We start from the raw sequence: 18,436 nt of genomic DNA, 5'->3' as shown, positions 1-18,436 counted from the left end.
TACTTTTAAAGGACTTTGCACTAAAACAAATGGAAAAAAATCTGGAGTTCTCGTTACTTATAGTTTATTGTGCCGTTATCTTACTGGTCTGACCCGCTTGAGATCAAATTGTGCTGTATGTGGCCCCCGGGCTAAAATGACTTTAACACCCCTGATCTAACCTAACAAACATGTATTTGTACTTGTGGGAGGATACCAGAGCACCCAGAGGAAACCCACACAGGCACAGGGAGAACATGTAAACTCCCACATACTCCACAGAAGGCTGGAACCCAGAACCTTCTTGCTGTGAGGCGTCACTGTATAGACTGGAAACAAAGAACATGAGGCTATGCAAAGGCCTGTTCTCCAGTATAAAGAACATTAGACATAAAGAACACATTTTTTTTCTTTCCAGTTTATACTAAAATTACACAAATTTCCAGTTTATACTAAAATTACACAATTTAGTCTTTTGTGTCACAAACTGTAACTTAGTACATGGGCTAAATGTGTTTTCTGTAACGTAAAATATTATTTTGGATGCAAAAGAACGTCATCAAATTGATTTATTCCTGTTTTGCCACATATAACACATTTAATATTTTGTTTTAAATGTTAGATAAATGCATAAATTATTTTCCACACTGTTCCTTAGAGTACACAGTTTTTAGGCTAAGTGCTATGTGTTTTATTTTTCCATCTTCTAGTGTCTGTGCAATGTTTAAATGAAGTCATTGTTGGCGTAATGCCCAGTTTGTCCTCCTGCTGTTAACATACATTAAGTTCAATGAGTTAACTATTGGTGTAAATATACTTCCCTTACTTCCCTTAGATTTTTTTTTTCACTGGGATACGTTTTGATTCTTAAATGGAATTCTGTTTACATATTTTTAATTTTATCATAGGGCGTTTAGCGGACCTAAATCAGACTCTGGGCCTTTATCAGTAAGTGCATGTTCTTGTCCTGGTACTTGTCTGTACTCGTGTACTGCCTGTTCAAATTCAAGGCTCCTTGTACATTTATTTTATGATTTGTCTTCTGGATTGTTGCTGAACACACCTTCAATGCGCTTTGTGGGGTTAAGATTAACCTACAGAAAAGGGAGATTAAGTTTTACAAAGTTTTTCAAAAAGGATATGGACAGAAGTCATGTTTTCTTCTTAAATCTTATTGTTTTATATGGAAAGTTTTATTTCAATAAATGCAAACACACTGTAAGGAAACCCATTATGCACAGGTTTGAGATTGTAGTATTTTGAAACATTTAAAGTAGTATTAAATAAAAAAAATACCCAGACGATAAGTATCAACAAGGTTTTAAAATCATCATTTTAATTTTAAATGTCTATATACCTTTTTTATTTTATATTTTTTTGTTTGTTTGTTTGTTTTTTATTCTATAACAACTGTATTATGTGTATTTTGTTATCTGTATCTCAATAAAGCTACGAAGAAAAAAAACAAAAAACAAATACAAATGCAAATCAAGTCCGGTCCAAATACCCGGATGTGTTCTTGCTCTGCCGTTTTATCAAAGATGCGTCGAAGTGTCAACTTGTATGGACTTGGGACAGGCCTCATATCCCAGAATGCATTTCGCGGACGTCATCAAGTACGCAGCATCGTCCTCCAGAGTGTGTACTTAATAAGAGTCGAGCTTCCTAAACCCGACTATTAAGCACGCGAACTTCGGTCATGCTAATAAACACACGCCCCACAGTCACAGGTTTTTTTTTTGCGACATTTCCGGCCGTTAGTTTTTTCCCGTTTTACTTGACGACAACTGTGACAAATCAGCAGCGTCAACCTCTGTCTCTTGAGTTATTTGCGAACACAGGTGTTTTTTGTGTGCTTTTTTTTTTTTTTTTTTTAGATTTAAAGGAAAATGAAATGATTTCAAACACGCAGGCTTAACGCCGCACACATAATACGGAAGGATATGACAACAACAACGATGCGAGAAACGACAAGATACTTTCGACGGCTCTCGCTCGCAGCACTAGCTACCTAGCTAAGGTTACTTAGCCGGAAGAAAACACGAATCCAGCCGGACAGCTTTCGTACGGGGGGCGAGTGAGAGACCCATTCTATGTGATATCCTAAAAATTTCAACCCAAGGAGCCTGGGTCACGCCTTGGGACGCAGACTCGTAGCTGGGCTGTCGTTTAGTCGTAAAATGTGGCTACAGCAGAGACTGAAGGGGCTGCCGGGCTTGTTGTCGAGCAGCTGGGCGAGGAGAGTCCTCATAGGGGTTCTGCTCTTCCTCATCTTCTACTGGTACCTGGGGGCAGACCGCAGGTGGAGGCTCTTCAGCGGCTCGGCCATGCCCGGCGGGGCGGCCGGACAGTGCCTGCAGGCTGAGATCCACAGGTGGAAGTCTCACGTAGAGCGGGGAGAGGGGATCTACAGCACACCTCAGGAACAACTAGACACGCCCTTCGTGGCAGGTAACGGACACATCTTGATTGACATTCAGGCAAACAAGCTGTGGGTGGCGGCGTCCTCGCAGCCCGGCTCGGCGCCGGTGCACCAGACGGAGTTTTCACCGAGGGTCGGCGTCCACCTCGAGGGGACGAGGGTCGAGGTTCAGGCCAGCTTGTTGTGGTTCCGGAAGGGGTCCGTGCTGTCGGTGCGCTGCGCATCGGCCGCAGCGGCCCAGCGCTCGGCCCGGGACTGTGTCACCATCAGGGAGGAGTTCATCGCCCTCAGAAACAGACCCAACGTCTACCTGCAGCGAGTCCACATCAGCAACCCCACCGAGTGGCCCGCCGCCCTGGATGTCTCCACCGACAGCCCCTCCTTTGGTAACAAGTTCTCCACCAGCACAGAGAAGCTGGAGGACAGAGAGGTGCAGCTCTCCTCTGGCAGGGTGACGGTGGAGAATAACAAGATGGTGCTGGTGGTGGTGGTCACCAGAAAGCTGAACAGCAGGATCCAGGTCCCTGCCAAGTCGGAGTACACGGACAACGTGCTGTCTGTGGTGTGGACGTCGGAGCCGATCGAGTCCTCGAAGCTGGAGGAGACCTTCAGCGCCCTCAGAGACGGCGCCAAAAAGGAACTGGGGGAGCTGATGAGGGCCAGCGTGGACGGGCTGGTTGTGGACCACCAGCAGGCCTGGGTGGACCTCTTCATTTCAGGTGAGGCAGAGTCTACAGCTGGCTCTGGGGCTGGTATTTAAACAGATCTCCCTCTTATTCTCAAGAGTTTTCAAATGCGTGAAATAATATTCTGTCATCTAAAACATACCTACTCACACTGCCTTTTAATAAAGCAATTTAACTTCTCTAATTTAAAATTCTGCCTTCCACTGCGCATTTGTGAACTAATTACACCAGGGAGCTAGTCAGCCTCCTCTGACTCGTGACCTTTTTTCCAGAGGTGCAGCTGAGTCAACAGTTGTCCTAAAGCGAAGCTGCCGCTCAATAAAATAATCAGTTTGGTAGCTATCGTCCATAGCGTTGCCACATGGGAATACAGTAAATGATAAAGGGATTAACTTCCTGTAAGCATCAGATAGGTGTCTACTGTTTTGGAATTCCTTTGCAGTTGCTGTGAAATCCATGATTCAGTTCAATACGTAGAGGGTTACGAGGACATGCTATCAAATCTTCAGTTTCTGCGACATGTGTTGTTTTACAGTCTGAGAAAAGCCAGTTGATTATAACAGTGAACGAAATGAAGAATGTTAAAGCCACCTCCTAAACCTACCTCATCTGTGTTATGCACGAAATCACAATCTGATGTGAGCCCCCTAACATTCATTAATACACAGGATTAGATGTGACGATCCCTCGTGCCAAGATCCCAGGCAAAACACATTCAGAGGCCCTGTCCAGCTGAGAAACCCTAACAAACCCACAGTCATGTGATATGACGCTTAACCTATAACCTGTACATAAACTAAGTAAATGCTGCTGGCTTGTACGTCCCGCTCAGCAGCAGACGCTAACTCAAACCTTGTGAAATATAAGCTGCTGGCTAGCTTAACCTAAAATCTAAATAAGCTAACCAAATGCTGCTGGCTAGCTTAACCTAACATCTAAATAAGCTAACCAAATGCTGCTGGCTAGCTTAACCTAAAATCTAAATAAGCTAACCAAATGCTACTGGCTAGCTTAACCTAAAATCTAAATAAGCTAACCAAATGCTACTGGCTAGCTTAACCTAAAATCTAAATAAGCTAACCAAATGCTACTGGCTAGCTTAACCTAAAATCTAAATAAGCTAACCAAATGCTACTGGCTAGCTTAACCTACAAATAAATAAACTAACCTAACGCTGCTGGCTTGTGTGGCTAAAGATGGATTGTCAATAATAAAAAAATAAAAAAAATGTAGTAATTCCTACACCTTTCCATCAGTTTGGATGTAAATAACCTCAAATTAAGCTGAGTGACTTATAATATACAACTGTAACTCTGATATGCTTTGGTAAACAGGTAAAATAGCAAAATCAAACATATTGTATGAACATAGTTAAGTTCATACAATATGTTTGATTTTGCTATTTTACCTGTTTGTGAGAGGCCAATTCTGAATAACGCCTCTAGCCTCCTCTAATTTTTCAGTTAAAGTTAAAACGCTACATCATATTTTTTTGTGGTTTAATAACAGAACTGAAAAGTTGTAATTATCAGCTGGACTTTAAAAAGCCTACATCCAGGCTTGTCATTACACCCGTTGAAGACTAAGCGTAATAACTACGCCCAGCTTAGATAATGCAGCATCCATGCCAACACATTCTAGTGCTGGGACTTATCTTGACTTACACTTGCAGCAAGAAAATAGATTAAAAATGACTGTTGAGCCGAAAGAAATTGAAATACTGTGCAGTGTTATGCCAGACAGACGGCCGTCCTCACGTACTCGGTGCGCTCTCCCTCAAGATGTGTGCGTCCTGGCCAGACTAAGACCACCCCACCACCGTTAAAGCTTGGTTTATAGTCGCACATCACATTTACTCCGGACCCTTTTTGTTAATTTGTGACTTTCCCTCTTTGCCCGTTAAGGCGTCGAAATGAGGAAGATCACCGACTCGCACACGCCGTCGAGCCGCACGGTGAACACCACCCTCTACTACATCCTGTCCTCCTCGATGGCGCCCCTGCTGGACAAAAGGCTGAACAGCGAGGAGCGCGGCCGCCTCGAGTCCAGCCTCAACTACGCCGACCACTGCTTCAGCGGCCACGCCACCATGCACGCGGAGAACCTGTGGCCCGAGAGGGTGAGCAGCACCGCGCAGATCCTGCAGCTGGTCACGCTGTGGACGCTGACCCTGCAGAAGAGGGGCTGCAAGGTGCTGGTGGCCGCCGGGGCCCACGGGGCCATGCAGGGTATGGTCCTCAGCTTCGGCGGCCTCCAGTTCACGGAGAACCACCTGCAGTTCCAGGCCGATCCGGACGTGCTGCACAACAGCTACGCCCTGAGGGGGATCCATTACAACCAGGACCTCATCAACCTGGCGGTTCTGCTGGACACGGACGGGAAGCCTTTCCTCCACGTGTCGGTGAAGCAGCAGGAGAAGCCGGTGAAGCTGTACGCCTGCGAGGCCGGCTGCCTCAACGAGCCCGTGGAGCTGACGTCCGAGGTCAAAGGTCACACCTTCCCCGTCATGGTGACCCAGCCCATCACGCCGCTGCTGTACATCTCCACGGACCTGCGCCACTTGCAGGACCTGCGCCACACCCTGCACCTCAAGGCCATCCTGGCCCACGAGGAGCACATGGCCAGCAGGGACCCAGGCCTGCCCTTCCTCTTCTGGTTCAGCGTGGCCTCCCTCATAACTCTCTTCCACCTCTTCCTCTTCAAGCTCATATACAACGAGTACTGTGGCCCCGGCGCTAAGCCACTCTTCAGGAGCAAGGTATAAACGCTGATGAGAAAACACGGCTGAAAGATGATTGGATCTGATGTGCTCTGCTACTTTATTTTTTCGTGTATTTGTTTAAGCGTGTGTGGTGGCTACGATATTCTCTCCCTCTCTTTCTCTCTCTCTCTCTCTCCACTGGGTTTTCAGTTTTTACTTCTCTGTGAATTAGTTTGATTTTCACATTTCACGTGCCGTGCCCTTTCGTCTCACACACCGTAGCTTTTCCTTGACAGACTGCTGAGAGAAGGTCGAAAGCACCGGTTGAATATCAGCCCTCGTTCACGTTTCGGAGAGATTAAAGTTTATGGCCGTCTCTTTAGCGCGCCACCCGGGTCCGACTGCACTTTCAGTGTGGAATGTAAAGTATTTGTTGATTCGCGACGGAAGGAAAAAAAACAAGCACAAGAAGAGCCGTTTGCTTTCGAACAACAGGTCGCCGTTTCACCTTTATCTCGCCTCTGCTCTCACCTGGAAAGTGTTCTGGCGTTCACACTGGTCTGTCTTAGCAATCTGAAACAGAAAACATGCCATACTTTCCTTGAATGATGGAAGGGTTCTGATTGTGTTTTTCTTTTTTTTTTTAAGGAAGCCATTAATTACACTTAATTTCATTACAGTTTAATAGTCAGTTCACAAAAAAACCCTGTAAATTGACTATTGTAGTTTAAAAGGACAGTTTGTGGACGTCACATCCTTTATTTTTGTAATCGCAGCCTTGTTGTTTAGCAATGATTTATTTTTTTCTTTACTTTGGACTTGGAGGTTTCTCTTCATCTTGTGCACATTACGTGGAATGAACTCCTGCCTGTAATTTCTCACAGTGACAGATAACGCGACTGATAACGGCGCATAAAGAAGACCGCGCACTCCGGTGTAATGGTGGCTGTAAATGTTAAATCAAGATTGCACTAGTCGAAAGATAAGAGTCGACAGAAGAGTTGTTCCTCCCACGGGGAAACCATCCGCTTAGTTTACTTAAAATTAAACATTCGTCCCCTGGAGGTTCATAAAAGCCTAAAATACAGCAGACGCATCGAAGAGAATTCCCACGTTGCGGTAAAACTACATGCACGACGATCCTTTCAGATAAAAAGGACGGTTTCTTGGTTTTGGTCTTTGGCACTAGCGGTTTCACAATCCGGTCCAGATTGGAGACCTTGAACTAAAGAACAGTAAATGTGTCTTGTCGTTTTCCTGTCCTGTGAGGAATTATTATTTCCGAGAAGCTTCCTTTTGGTTTCACACCTCTGTCTCTTCCCTCGTGTCTGATCATCTGATTATTATTATTATTATTATGATTATTTTGTTCTGTCCAGAGCTACAAAAACACGAAACCTTATTTGTAATAATCTTCCGCTTCCTTTAAAGAAGTCATAGATCGACCCAAAGCAAAAATGTGCATTACGTCTGTTGTTACTTGTTTACAGATGTTCTTACGCGAGGAGCTGTTGACCTGCTGAACTCTTAGAGAAGCTCCTGGCTAAATGTGCTTTTTTTGTTTGTTTCTCCTGATCAGCGTGGACTGTGTGGCTCATTTTTGGCTTTTTTCTGCTATTCCTTTTTCTATTTTCCTCCCTCGCTGGATTTTTGGTTATGTTTTATATTGAATCACTCAATTAAATTAACAATAAACCTGCGGGTTCGGCTTCGACTCTTAACTGTCGACCTTGTCATCAAACACGGTTGGGTTTCACACACACATTCGTAGTCCTGTGCATGTATGTTTTCCTCCTGGTGTGTGTGTGTGTGTGTGTGTTCGGGTTGGGTACAGTTCTAATCGTACCTTCTGACTTCACCAGGTCGCCAGGAAAAGTGAGGATGGCTGCTGCGACTCCAAGGACGATGCTTGAACGCTGTAGTGCGGTTGTTCGACGTGTGTTTGTGGTTCTGCTTGAGCCCCGGGGGGAGATGTTAGTAACGTGCCGGTCCTGAATGTGAAGTGATTGATTTATCAAAGCTGACGGTTCATTTGCGGGTAAGAAGGTCCAGAGGCGTGTCTGTTAAAGCTAGGCGCCTTCACTAAAAGTCAAACCACTCTGCTTCAGTTAGCATCACGTTATTAAAGTTTACCCAAGGATTCTCACACACAGTTATTCACAAATAAGAAAGTGGAACTGGTGAATATTAAGCGTACTGCACCGATCAGCCACAACATTAACTTTTGGACCTGGCATTCATTGGTGTGGATGTTACTTAGACATGTAGCACCCACCTAGACCAGACCAGACACCCCCACCCCATAGCAATGACACTCTTTGATGTTCAGCAGACATCCCCAACAGGTTGGCACACAAAAACACTTTAGGAACAACTCAAAAAAACATGAAGAATAGCACAAGGTGTTGACCTGGCCTCCAAATTCACTAGATCCCAAACTGATCAAGTATCTGTGGGATGATCCACAGAGGCTCCTCCCCTCAAAGGCCCCCCCACTAACAACCTTCACCACAGGACACCCTCAGAAGGCCCATGTCCATTCTCTGATGAGTCACCACATGGGAGACCTACACAATATCAGGAAGGTGGTCATAATGTTATGCCTGATCTGTGTATATGTTGTATCACCAGGCTTATTATAGCTGTAGATCTGAAACTGATCAATGGATCAGTTGGTTGAAGCGTTCAAATCCTCGTTTTAATTTAAATCTCTATCACAGTAACCTTAAGAGAGGATTTTAACATCCTTTTGGTTTTTGGCAGCTACTCAGAAAAAAACAAAAAGCCAGTGACTGTCGCTTGTACTGATAGTTTAACATGAAGTCCTACAGCAGAGTGTGATTGAATAACTCTACAACAACTAGATGTTTTCCCACAGAGGCCCCGTGAGACCAGGAACCAGTAACCACATGATGAAAGACCAGTCGTAGGTGTAGTTCTTTGCAGAGCAGACCGACTACCTTTGAAGCCTGTGAAGTTGACACACTACCCACACTCGTGACGAATTGTGTCACAACGGCAGCAGTCGCTTCAGCACCTACGCTCACCCCACCTTTGCTCCACAGTACCAAGGCCTGGGACGTCTCCTAAAGGTCAAGGGCAACATGACCGCAGCTAAACAATCTAGTTTAGTCTGCAGGACAACTACAACTGGGAAAAGGTTTATTTTCCAGTGAGCAAGTCCGTGACCTGAAGCAAACAGCGAAATCTGCATGGACGTGGTTTAGAGACGACGAGGTGTAGGTTCTGTCGGAGCCCAGACCTCAGCCCAGTGGAAAACATGTGACCGACTACTGAATACTGACATGAAGGAGGTGCATGCTTATGCAATCATAAGCTAAATTAGATTGACTATGATTCCATTTGTATTTATTATTCCATTATGTGGGTTTCCAAACGCCAATATTCTGACCCCGTACCTTCTCCACCCGTTTGACTTGATGAAGAAATATCAAGATGTGTGTCATCATCAATCATCCAGTCACTTTTGGATTCAGCTACATATTATAAAGCAGTAACTCTTGAACCTTTCTTCCAATCTGGATGTGAAGACCCTCAAATTAAGGAAGCCTAAGCCCTGTAACACCTCCAAATAAGAGTTTACTCTGATATTGCTTTATAACAATGCTCAAGTGTTTCTTTAAAAGGTTCCACATGAAACCGCTTTGCGCAATAAGAGTTTTCTAGGTTTTCCGGCTTCGCGTCCATGTGATCGTCCTCCAGGCTCCACCCACTCAGCCCATAGACTTTGGATAGGCATTAGGTAACGCGAATTATTCATGTAGCCGCTTGTCCTGTGCAGGGCCGCAGCTGTGGGGGGTGGGGGCCTGGAGCCTGGAGCCTATCCCAGCTGTGATCGGGCGAGAGGTGGGGTACACCCTGGACAGGTCATAATGTAATGCCAATGAACAACAAAAATTAATAATTTAAAAAATATAATAATCAGACTGCACAGGTGGAAAATTGTTAAGAAAAAGGAAGATATACTTCCTAAAAGACCTTTTCTGAACTCATTGTTTGTCCACTATCATCTAAATAAATATATAGTGGAATAACTGCAGCCTGTAACATACTGGCTGCAATAATAATAATAATACTTGTCTCTGATGTACATGTTCTTTTTGATTCTGCCTATTTGAAGAATTCATTTTTATTTAATTTTTTTTTTCATTGTGGGTTTTGTTTTATCAAATACACTGTAATTATTTAAACCACTCAGTGTGCCTTGATGGAAGAAATAAAGTTAATTTAATAAGTTAATTTGACCTCATGACTCTGTCCGTATTCTGATTGTACTTTTGGTAAAACTGAAGCAGATAAATAAATTGCTGAGAAAATGTATCATTTCAGTTTGTTTCTGGGTTTAGAGCAATAAGACAAAATGCTTGATTCTTAAACGGTGTAAAAAATATGTTTTAATTAATTTACACGTGTCTAATGTCCGGTGGAAGGGTAACTCCAGTAACGTCCCAGCAGAGGCCCATGAGTTTAACAGTCCAGTGTCTGGTTGAACTTGCTGCACACATGCTACACACTCCTGTAGGATATCATCGTAAAACTAAATGTTAAATTTAGTCCAATACTCACCGATCAGCCAAAACATTAAAACCACTGACACTGACAATTCAGTGTTCTGCTGGGAAACGTTTGGACCTGGCATTCATTGGTGTGGATGTTACTTAGACATGTAGCACCCACCTAGACCAGACCAGGGACCCCCACCCCATAGCAATGACACTCCTTGATGGCAGCAGCCATCCCCAGCAGGAACAACTAAAAAAACATGAAGAACATCACAAGGTGTTGACCTGGCCTCCAGATTCACTAGATCCCAAACTGATCAAGTATCTGTGGGATGATCCACAGAGGCCCCTCCCCTCAAAGACCCCCCCCACTAACAATATTCTGTTACCAGACACCACAGGACACCCTCAGGAACCCCCATGTCCATTCTCTGATGAGTCAGTTTAGGAGGCACAAAGGAGACCTACATGAAATTAGGAAGGCGGTGTAGGTGTAGATGGCCAATTTTCTGCTGAATCTAATTTTGAGCAGCTCAGTGACGTCAATCTGGACCATGAATAAAAATGAAAAAACAATGAGCGGTGTCATCCAGTGTACTCGCTGTGGTGGCCGGCCGTCCCCACCTTGGCATCGCCTGATTCTGCCAATTCAGAAAGAGGAGGAGCACAAGTGGAGCTGAAGCAGATAGCTGGCAAGCCACAGTGGAGGAATTTGAACAGTTACCCTGAACAGACCAAAACAGTCCTCTGCATCCTGCTCTAATCACGTTTATTTCTGCTGTGAAGACGATTTAAACATGAGCGTCTACCGGGTCTGACCCTGCTCTAGTGAACCTCAACCTCTCCAGTAGGAATGCAATAACTGTAACACACTAAGACAACTACATGTATTCTTAATCACAGTTTTTCCGAGCACAGTGCCAGGACGACGTTGCTATTAACGTCCTTTCCATCAGCAGGCCGTCGATATTTGTGTAGAACCTGAACTCAACGTGTGTCCGGTGACAACGGGAGCCGCCTTTGAGGCCAGCGTTTCAACGAGCGCGCGTTTGAGAAACGGGCTAGTAGTCTTTGAGCATGGCGATCTGAGCGAAGATCTTGAGCGCGGGGCCCAGTTTGATGTTCATGGCTCCCATGAGGTGGTCCTCCTTCAGCAGCAGCAGGGCCTGTCCGTCGATCTCCTGAGAGCGGAACTCCTCTGCGATCTCCAGACAACCTGCAGCCACAGACCCGTGACGGAGGAAAACATTTATTTGTCAGAGGAGGAGTCATTACAGGCAACACTAGTCGGAATAAACTGGTTATGCAATGCAGAGATGTGTTGACGGCAACTTTTGTAATGCCTTAAGCAAGCAAATAAGTTTTCTGTTGGACAACAGTTGGAAAACAGGTTCTTTCAAGAAGTTCCTGAGATGACGTTCACAAGCTGATTTACACCGATCAGGCATAACATTATGACCACCTTCCTAATATTGTGTAGGTCTCCCTTGTGCCTCCAAAACAGTTGTGACTCATCAGAGAATGGACATGGGTCTTCTGAGGGTGTCCTGTGGTGTCTGGCAACAGAACATTGTTAGTGGGGGGCCTTTGAGGGGAGGGGCCTCTGTGGATCATCCCACAGATACTTGATCAGTTTGGGATCTAGTGAATTTGGAGGCCAGGTCAACACCTTGTGCTGTTTTTCATGTTTTTTTTTAGATGTTCCTAAAGTGTTTTGTGGCTATATCCTGCTGGGGATGGCTTCTGCCGTCATCAAGGAGTGTCATTACTATGGGGTGGGGGTGTCTGGTCTGGTCTAGGTGGGTGCTACATGTCTAAGTAACACCCACATGAATGAATGCCAGGTCCTAAAGTTTCCCAGCAGAACACTGAATTGTCACAAGATGGTTGATGTTATTTACTTCTCCTGTCAGTGGTCATAATGTTGTGGCTGATCGGTGTACGCCCCGAAAAGAGTGGCCTGTGAGATCTGAGTGGACTTATATCCAAGCTGTCAAAGTCAACACTTATAAATAAAAAGGTTCCAGCAACAAAATAAATTCTGCAAACCCTGTGGACAGTTGCGGCAGCGTCCACCCACCTGGCAGAGAGGAGATGAAGTCGTACACGTCCTGTATGTTCCACTGGGCGGGGTCGCTCAGCAGGAAGCCGTGGGGCAGCAGGGGCAGCTCGGAGTCCTGCAGCGTAGGCCCCCGCTGGGCAGCCGACTGGGGAGACGCGGGTATTTTGTAGTCGGACAGGTCCAAGCATTGACTGGACTCTTCCCGTTCGGGCTGCACCGAGTGACCGGAGGACAGAGCAACCGCGAGCTTCTGCACAGAGAGAGGAGCCTGAGAGAGCTGGGAGAGTTGAAAAAATGGATTTTAATGATCAGCAAACATGTGCATGGTGATAGGAGAGACACCCAATTTTTAACTAATGTCCAAATATAGTTCAAACATACTGTTTTATAATTTGGGCTGTGTATGTTTGGGAATTGATTGTTTTGGCTCAGTAAAGATGGAACACATGGAGGAAACGTTAACTGAGGAGGTTCGGCGATACAAACATTTCTGCATTTTCGGGGAAATTTGGTGAAAGTTTCAGTCGCCATTGTTGAAAGTGAAGCAGGAAGTAGACCGACTGGCAAAAAAGACACAGCGCTGACAGAGTGAGCCAGACTGACAAGCACACAAGTATAAATTAGCTCGCCCCGGCGTAGGCTACGTACGTAGGTTACGCCGTCTACCTCCTACAGAGGTATAAACTGCACTTAAGCCAGGCCTAACCATGAGCTTTATCAAAAAGGAAAGGTGCCAGGCGCCTTTTTCTTGTTAACATTTAGGAGGAGATGGAGTGAAGCCAGTCAAATCATCATGCTACATGCAATAAGATGCCTTGACTCTCTAGCGTAGCAAATGCTGTATGTAGTTTGGCCAAAAGTACCTATTGAAAAGTGTTTTATAGCACCCTCTGGAGGTTTATTTTCTCTCCAAATGTGACAACGTAACTACAGTGATCTGGGCCTTCAATCGTAAGGTTTTCTGACAACTCTTAGGATAACTAATGGATGGTTCAAGAGTCACCTGGGCCAGCCCCAACTTCATCAAAGAGGAAAGTCTTCAACCCAACCTTAAAAGTAGAGAGAATGTCTGCTTATCAAACTCAAACTGGGAGCTGGTTCCACAGTGGAGATGGGTCTGGTAGCTGAAAGCTCTACCTCCTGTTGTAAACAGCTCAGTATGTTCCACAGTTGTTATCTTATCACCATGTTGGGTGCACACAAAACAAACGGCGGCGTTCATTGATCTGAAACAGTGGTATTGATCCGTTAGAGGCGGATGGTGTTTCTACTGCACCCAAAACTATTCTGGTGTTTATTTGATCACAAGTGGTCACTTGAGATGCGTGTGGATATTTTAATGCTAGGTGTGAACACCCGTAAATCGAGCTGGCCATTTGCAATCTGATCGTACCAGGTCTGAACAGAGCAGGGCAACGGAAACTGAAAGCTCAAAGCACTTTCTCATCTTTTTATAACCTTCCCCTGCTTTCTAGGCTTAACCTCAGATCTTCTGTCAGTTGTTTAGAGGAGTAGGACGAAGGTTTTAAGAGTCAGAGAGCAGCTGACAATTCCTCAATCTAGGTCGCCTGACCTGGCTCACAGTCCTAATACGTCACTGTTCTGAGTTTTAAGTCAATGAAGCTCTTCTGCACGTAGAAAGTTGATTAAACGTGTGTACACGCCACGAATCCTGTTTTATTTTTTAGTATTTTTGATGAATAAAAAGCAACCTCATCTTAACATCTGCAGTTATCCACCACTTTATGAAGGCAAGGAATCAATCACACCAATTACCATTATAAATCAAAACAAATTAAAAAGTGGTCTCACCTTCATTTCAGACTCTAAAGTTTTCTGATTTCCATTCATTGCTCTTTGTTTCTTCATGTTCTCCAGGGTGGTTTTGCGGTTTGGGAAGAGACCCACTCTCTTGGTGCATCCCACATTGTAGCTACAAGGAGAGATGACATGGTTTGATAAAAGATGAGCACCACACTTGTATATTATGCACTGGTCTGTAGCAGAGGCCAAGGTCTTTGTCTAAGTTTGATATGAAGTAACTAAAATTAGCAGTAAGTGTCTCAATCAGTATGTCTGTGCACAGTAGAGGTTGTATGACAGTAGAAAGTAAAGCTTTGCAAGAATGAAATCTATATTCCAGACCTGAATACATATGATGAGAACAGACAGCTCATGTGCTACATACTGTGAGCTGTAGATATGTATAGCCTGTATAAAAACAGGCAGCAAGTCAGCACCATCAATAGCATTTAATAGTACTCCACAGCGTTTTTAGAGGATGGATTGTGGTATTTCTCTGAAGTCTTCTCCGTGTACTGCAGTTAAAGGTCTAATAACTTTATCAAATAGTTGATGTGCAGCCTCTTTCTCTCTGTTACCACAGGACGTTTGGTGAAGTTGTTAACTGACTGCTGTCCAGATTATTCGTTCCTTTGCTAGCGTTAGCGGATGCCTTTTCAGATGAATTGCAGTAGTACTTTTGTTGTATTTCAGGACTGACCACTGGTCTCCTCACCTGTTTTCTTGGAGGCGTCCAAGTTGCTATTGTCACGTGATCAGCGACTAGTCGACATTATGCTTAAAGCAGTGAAGTCTACAAACTGACTACTCTGTACAAAGCCTAATTCACATGTCAAGTTTTTAAACTCTACAAAGTTGGCCTTCTTAGATGAACAGAATTAAAAAAACAAAAAATAATTAATTGGCTTACGCTTAAGTTCCACCACGGGGGTGTGACTTGTGAAAATGAACCCAACTGTCTTACCGTTTAGCGCACACTGTGGAGCAGAACCTCTTGGACCTTTTGAAAATGTAGGCAAAATCCACCCTCCCGCACAGCTCACATGTCAGCATGGGCTCCTGCTGGGCCTTTAACTCTGCAGGGACACAAACAAAACATCAACACAATCAGTTGGACAAGAAGAAAAAAAAAAACCATCAACAACAGAGAAAGAATCTACGACCCGAGCTTCTGTTTGACATGTATAATTGCACACTACATGTATAATTGCACCCTCATTGCCGACTGCATGCACACACCGCCGGTGCAGTATATATTCCTATTGTATTTTTCACATGCTGCCGTTTAAAATCGCCTTTATTTTGTATTATTATTTATCTGTTTTATACTTTTTATTGTGTGGCATTCGTTGTGGACAGCAAAGCAAGAACTTCGATCGTACAGGGAAATGTGTTTCCTCACCGGGACAAAGCTGTGCGACCAGTTTGAGAACTTGAAACCGTTACCTTTCAGTGAAAGGTTGTCCATCTTTGAGTCGGTCGTGTGTCTCCTTAGGGTCTCTATTGAGAATGATGGACGCTCCACCTGCAGACAGAAAGAAGGCAGTTTTACAGACTGAGTTTGAATGCATCACAGAACACAATGTTCTGGTTTACGAAACTAAACCAAAAGTGTTTCTTGGTCTCAAACTGAACACATCAGGAACCTGGGACCTGCTAATCAACAGTTAAGAGTTTGGTCTAGTAAATGTTGATGATTTGATGTTCATGTATCTGGTGTTTGCTAACCAGCTAGCAAATGAATCCACTGTCAAGCTTTGCATTTAAAGGGAGCTCCTCTGACTTGGACGCTGCAGCTAGCTAGCTAGCTAGCTCACTCTGCAACATTAGTAAGACCTGTTAAAGGTCAAACTCCATTGTATCTCAGTGACCTGATATTACCCCCAACAGATCAAGGTTCAGGCTTGCTTGTGGTTCCTAGAGTTTTGAAAAGTTCAATGGGAGGTAGAGAACCAGCAACCAGGCTCCTCTCCTGTGGAACCATCTCCCAATTTGGGTTATATTCTGTGTGCATAAATCAGTGACCTCACAGACGGGCAGGGCCGCTCCGGCACTCACGGGGAACGGCTCGGCGCCCTCCTGGATGACGAAGCCTTCTATCAGGTGGGTGAGTATGTGGGTCTTCACCAGGGCCTGGGCCGGCTTGCTCTCTCCATCGCGTTGGCTGCCGTCGGCGTTCTCGTTCCCAGAGGTCATGACTGGAGAACCGGTTGCCCCTCACCTGTCAACTCAAACAGCATGGCAGACCCAAAGCAGCGCGAGCCACGCGGACCTGGCTCCCGGCACCCAGCAGGTGTGCTGCTGAAAGACAAAGAATGAAACGCTCAAATCTCCACTTGGGGATGGCACATACTACCCCAATGCTGGACATCAGCGTACTGGACCTCTGGTGAGTGTTATTTTGCCTCTTTGAGTAAGACTTCTGCTCTATTAGGAAATCAGCTCATGGCTCTGAATTGCAACAATCTAAATGGAGTCTAGTTTTATGCTTTTGTTGGGATTTTGAAATTCCAAGGTTCAGGGTACAGTGTGTGGTGAGTCTCCACAAAGGAGTGGTTGGTGCAGAAATCCCTCAGCCTACTACTGAGCCATGAGAATTAAAGCAGAAACGACGGACTCCATGCCTGTCACAGACTTCAGTGTTGGATTTTAACGCATCAACAGTTCGATTATTATCACATTTACTGGCTTTAAAGTGTTAGAAGTTACGGATACGACTGAGCCAAGTTCCCTGACAGAAAGCAAGCCTCTCAAATATCCCTTAATTTAATTTTAAATCGTAAAAGTTGCGCGAAGAAGTTGCAACCATTCAGAGTTGTGCGCCAGTATCAGTTGTTGCGTAAACTTAAAGATCGCCTCGTTTCAAATCAGTTGAATGAATTAAAGTGCAGAAGAAAAAAAAACGCATTTGTTTTCGTGCCCCATTTAAAGCAGATAAACGTCCTGGTAGGTGGTTTACTTCTCCACAGCCCTTAGCCGCCTGTGAATCAGTTAGAAAACAGGCGCACTGCTCGGTAACAATGGTAGAGGGAAGAAAAGCTCTTTGTTCAGCCAACCCCAAACAGCGCTTTCTTTCATTTACTTACATTCCCTCCGCTAAGACCGAGCGGTCCCTCCAGTCCGCCCCGCGCACCGAGGACAAGCACTTTCAATCGGCCGAACGGGACGCGGAGCTCACGCCGTTGCGCGCAAAGTTTGCAACTGGTTCTCGGATCCTCGCTGTTGCACAGTTCGTTCTCCGTAGCTCTCCGCCACAGTTCATCAGACGATGAGCGCAAAAAAAAAAAAAAAAAAAAAAAAACACACAAAAAAACGACTCAAGCCGCAGAGACGCGCATGAGCACTTCCGGTGACAACCTTCACAGTGAAAGTGGATTTACTACAAGAAACGGACATGTTGGCATTATTACAAACAACCTGTTCTTTAATGTATAGTTGCTAAAACAAAATAAAGTAAACTCTAAAGTAAAGCAACTGTGCACTGTGTATATACACCGATCAGGCATAACATTATGACCACCTTCCTAATTTTGTGTAGGTCTCCCTTGTGCCTCCAAAACAGTTGGGACTCATCAGAGAATGGACGTGGGACCTTCTGAGGGCGTCCTGTTGTTAGTGGGGGGCCTTTGAGGGGAGGGGCCTCTGTGGATCATCCCACAGATACTTGGATCAGTTTGGGATCTAGTGAATTTGGAGGCCTGGTCAAATTTTTGTGTGTGTGTGTCTGTGTCAGGCTGCATCCTGCCGGGGATGGCTGCTGCCATCAAGGAGTGTCATTGCTATGGGGTGGGCGTGCCTGGTCTTGTCAGTGGTCATAATGTTGTGGCTGATCTATATTAGACTTGAAGAGTACAGTTTATCCACTATTTATATCAATCTTTTCAAATCATGCCTACTGGTCCGGGACATCCAAACATATTTGAAACATTTTAATTTCTCACCGTGGTCTCTGAAACCGGAAGTGCAAGAGACAATGCCGCTGACTTGCACTGATTTCCAGCAGTGGGACGTCTCCGCGTGGTCCTCCGTCTGCAATGACTCCGGGGCCACCGTCTGGGACAGTAGACCAGCTGCAGTCACCGGTCTCATGTCATCGCTGGGCTTCATGACAAAAGAGTGTTTTGCATCTGGGACTCTGTCCTCGGCTTCTCTGAAAGGGAGGTTCATCAAGAAGACCGGGCGGGTGGCTCCGAGCACGCAGCAGGATGCGGACAGCGAGTGTCAGTTGTGCAGGTGAGATACGCAAATTTGCATAAATTT

The 18,436-nt window shown here is 45.0% G+C and overlaps 2 protein-coding genes across 7 annotated transcripts; one reads left to right on the top strand and one right to left on the bottom strand.

Annotated features, from left to right (window-relative positions):
* The first annotated feature begins 1,482 nt into the window (after positions 1–1,482).
* On the top strand, positions 1,483–10,048 carry kiaa2013 (KIAA2013 ortholog). 3 transcript variants are annotated; one of them, XR_014699290.1, is made up of 4 exons: positions 1,483–3,120; positions 4,992–5,845; positions 7,651–7,826; positions 8,667–10,048. XR_014699290.1 is itself a non-coding variant. In XM_084553702.1 (3 exons), the coding sequence occupies exons 1-3, from the start codon at positions 2,160–2,162 to the stop codon at positions 8,691–8,693; spliced, it is 1,842 nt and encodes a 613-aa protein (XP_084409828.1). In that variant the 5' UTR covers positions 1,483–2,159; the 3' UTR covers positions 8,694–10,048. The 3 variants fall into 3 exon arrangements, 2 of the variants coding, with proteins under 2 accessions (XP_084409828.1, XP_084409827.1); XM_084553702.1 differs by lacking the exon at positions 7,651–7,826; XM_084553701.1 differs by having other exon boundaries at positions 7,651–10,048.
* A 131-nt stretch (positions 10,049–10,179) lies between these two features.
* On the bottom strand, positions 10,180–17,426 carry LOC311494593 (polyhomeotic-like protein 2). Of its 4 annotated transcripts, none has more exons than XM_084553703.1 (7): positions 17,263–17,426; positions 16,202–16,477; positions 15,623–15,701; positions 15,141–15,252; positions 14,186–14,306; positions 12,392–12,650; positions 10,180–11,527 (listed from the first exon to the last, which is right to left on the bottom strand). In XM_084553703.1, the coding sequence occupies exons 2-7, from the start codon at positions 16,370–16,372 to the stop codon at positions 11,373–11,375; spliced, it is 897 nt and encodes a 298-aa protein (XP_084409829.1). In that variant the 5' UTR covers positions 16,373–16,477; positions 17,263–17,426; the 3' UTR covers positions 10,180–11,372. The 4 variants fall into 4 exon arrangements, with proteins under 4 accessions (XP_084409829.1, XP_084409831.1, XP_084409832.1 ...); XM_084553705.1 differs by having other exon boundaries at positions 12,392–12,623; XM_084553706.1 differs by having other exon boundaries at positions 16,235–16,477.
* Between the last annotated feature and the right edge of the window lie 1,010 nt (positions 17,427–18,436).

Source organism: Chelon labrosus, assembly GCF_963514085.1.
Source record: "Chelon labrosus genome assembly, chromosome: 10".
Taxonomy (NCBI): domain Eukaryota; kingdom Metazoa; phylum Chordata; class Actinopteri; order Mugiliformes; family Mugilidae; genus Chelon; species Chelon labrosus.
The sequence above is the reverse complement of the archived record's forward strand: the minus strand, read 5'-3'. Positions and strand labels throughout refer to the sequence as shown.

Bases quoted from the DNA above. Each gene is read 5' to 3' on its own strand.
- LOC311494593 (XM_084553703.1), bottom strand. From the start codon at position 16,372: ATGACCTCTGGGAACGAGAACGCCGACGGCAGCCAACGCGATGGAGAG. The intron at 15,702-16,201 runs GTCACTGATTTA...TTCTGTCTGCAG, and splicing joins CGGCCCTGCCCGTCTGTGAG to GTGGAGCGTCCATCATTCTC. The intron at 15,253-15,622 runs GTAACGGTTTCA...GTGTCCCTGCAG, and splicing joins GGACAACCTTTCACTGAAAG to AGTTAAAGGCCCAGCAGGAG.
- kiaa2013 (XM_084553701.1), top strand. From the start codon at position 2,160: ATGTGGCTACAGCAGAGACTGAAGGGGCTGCCGGGCTTGTTGTCGAGC. The intron at 3,121-4,991 runs GTGAGGCAGAGT...TTGCCCGTTAAG, and splicing joins GGTGGACCTCTTCATTTCAG to GCGTCGAAATGAGGAAGATC. The intron at 5,846-7,650 runs GTATAAACGCTG...TGACTTCACCAG, and splicing joins AGCCACTCTTCAGGAGCAAG to GTCGCCAGGAAAAGTGAGGA.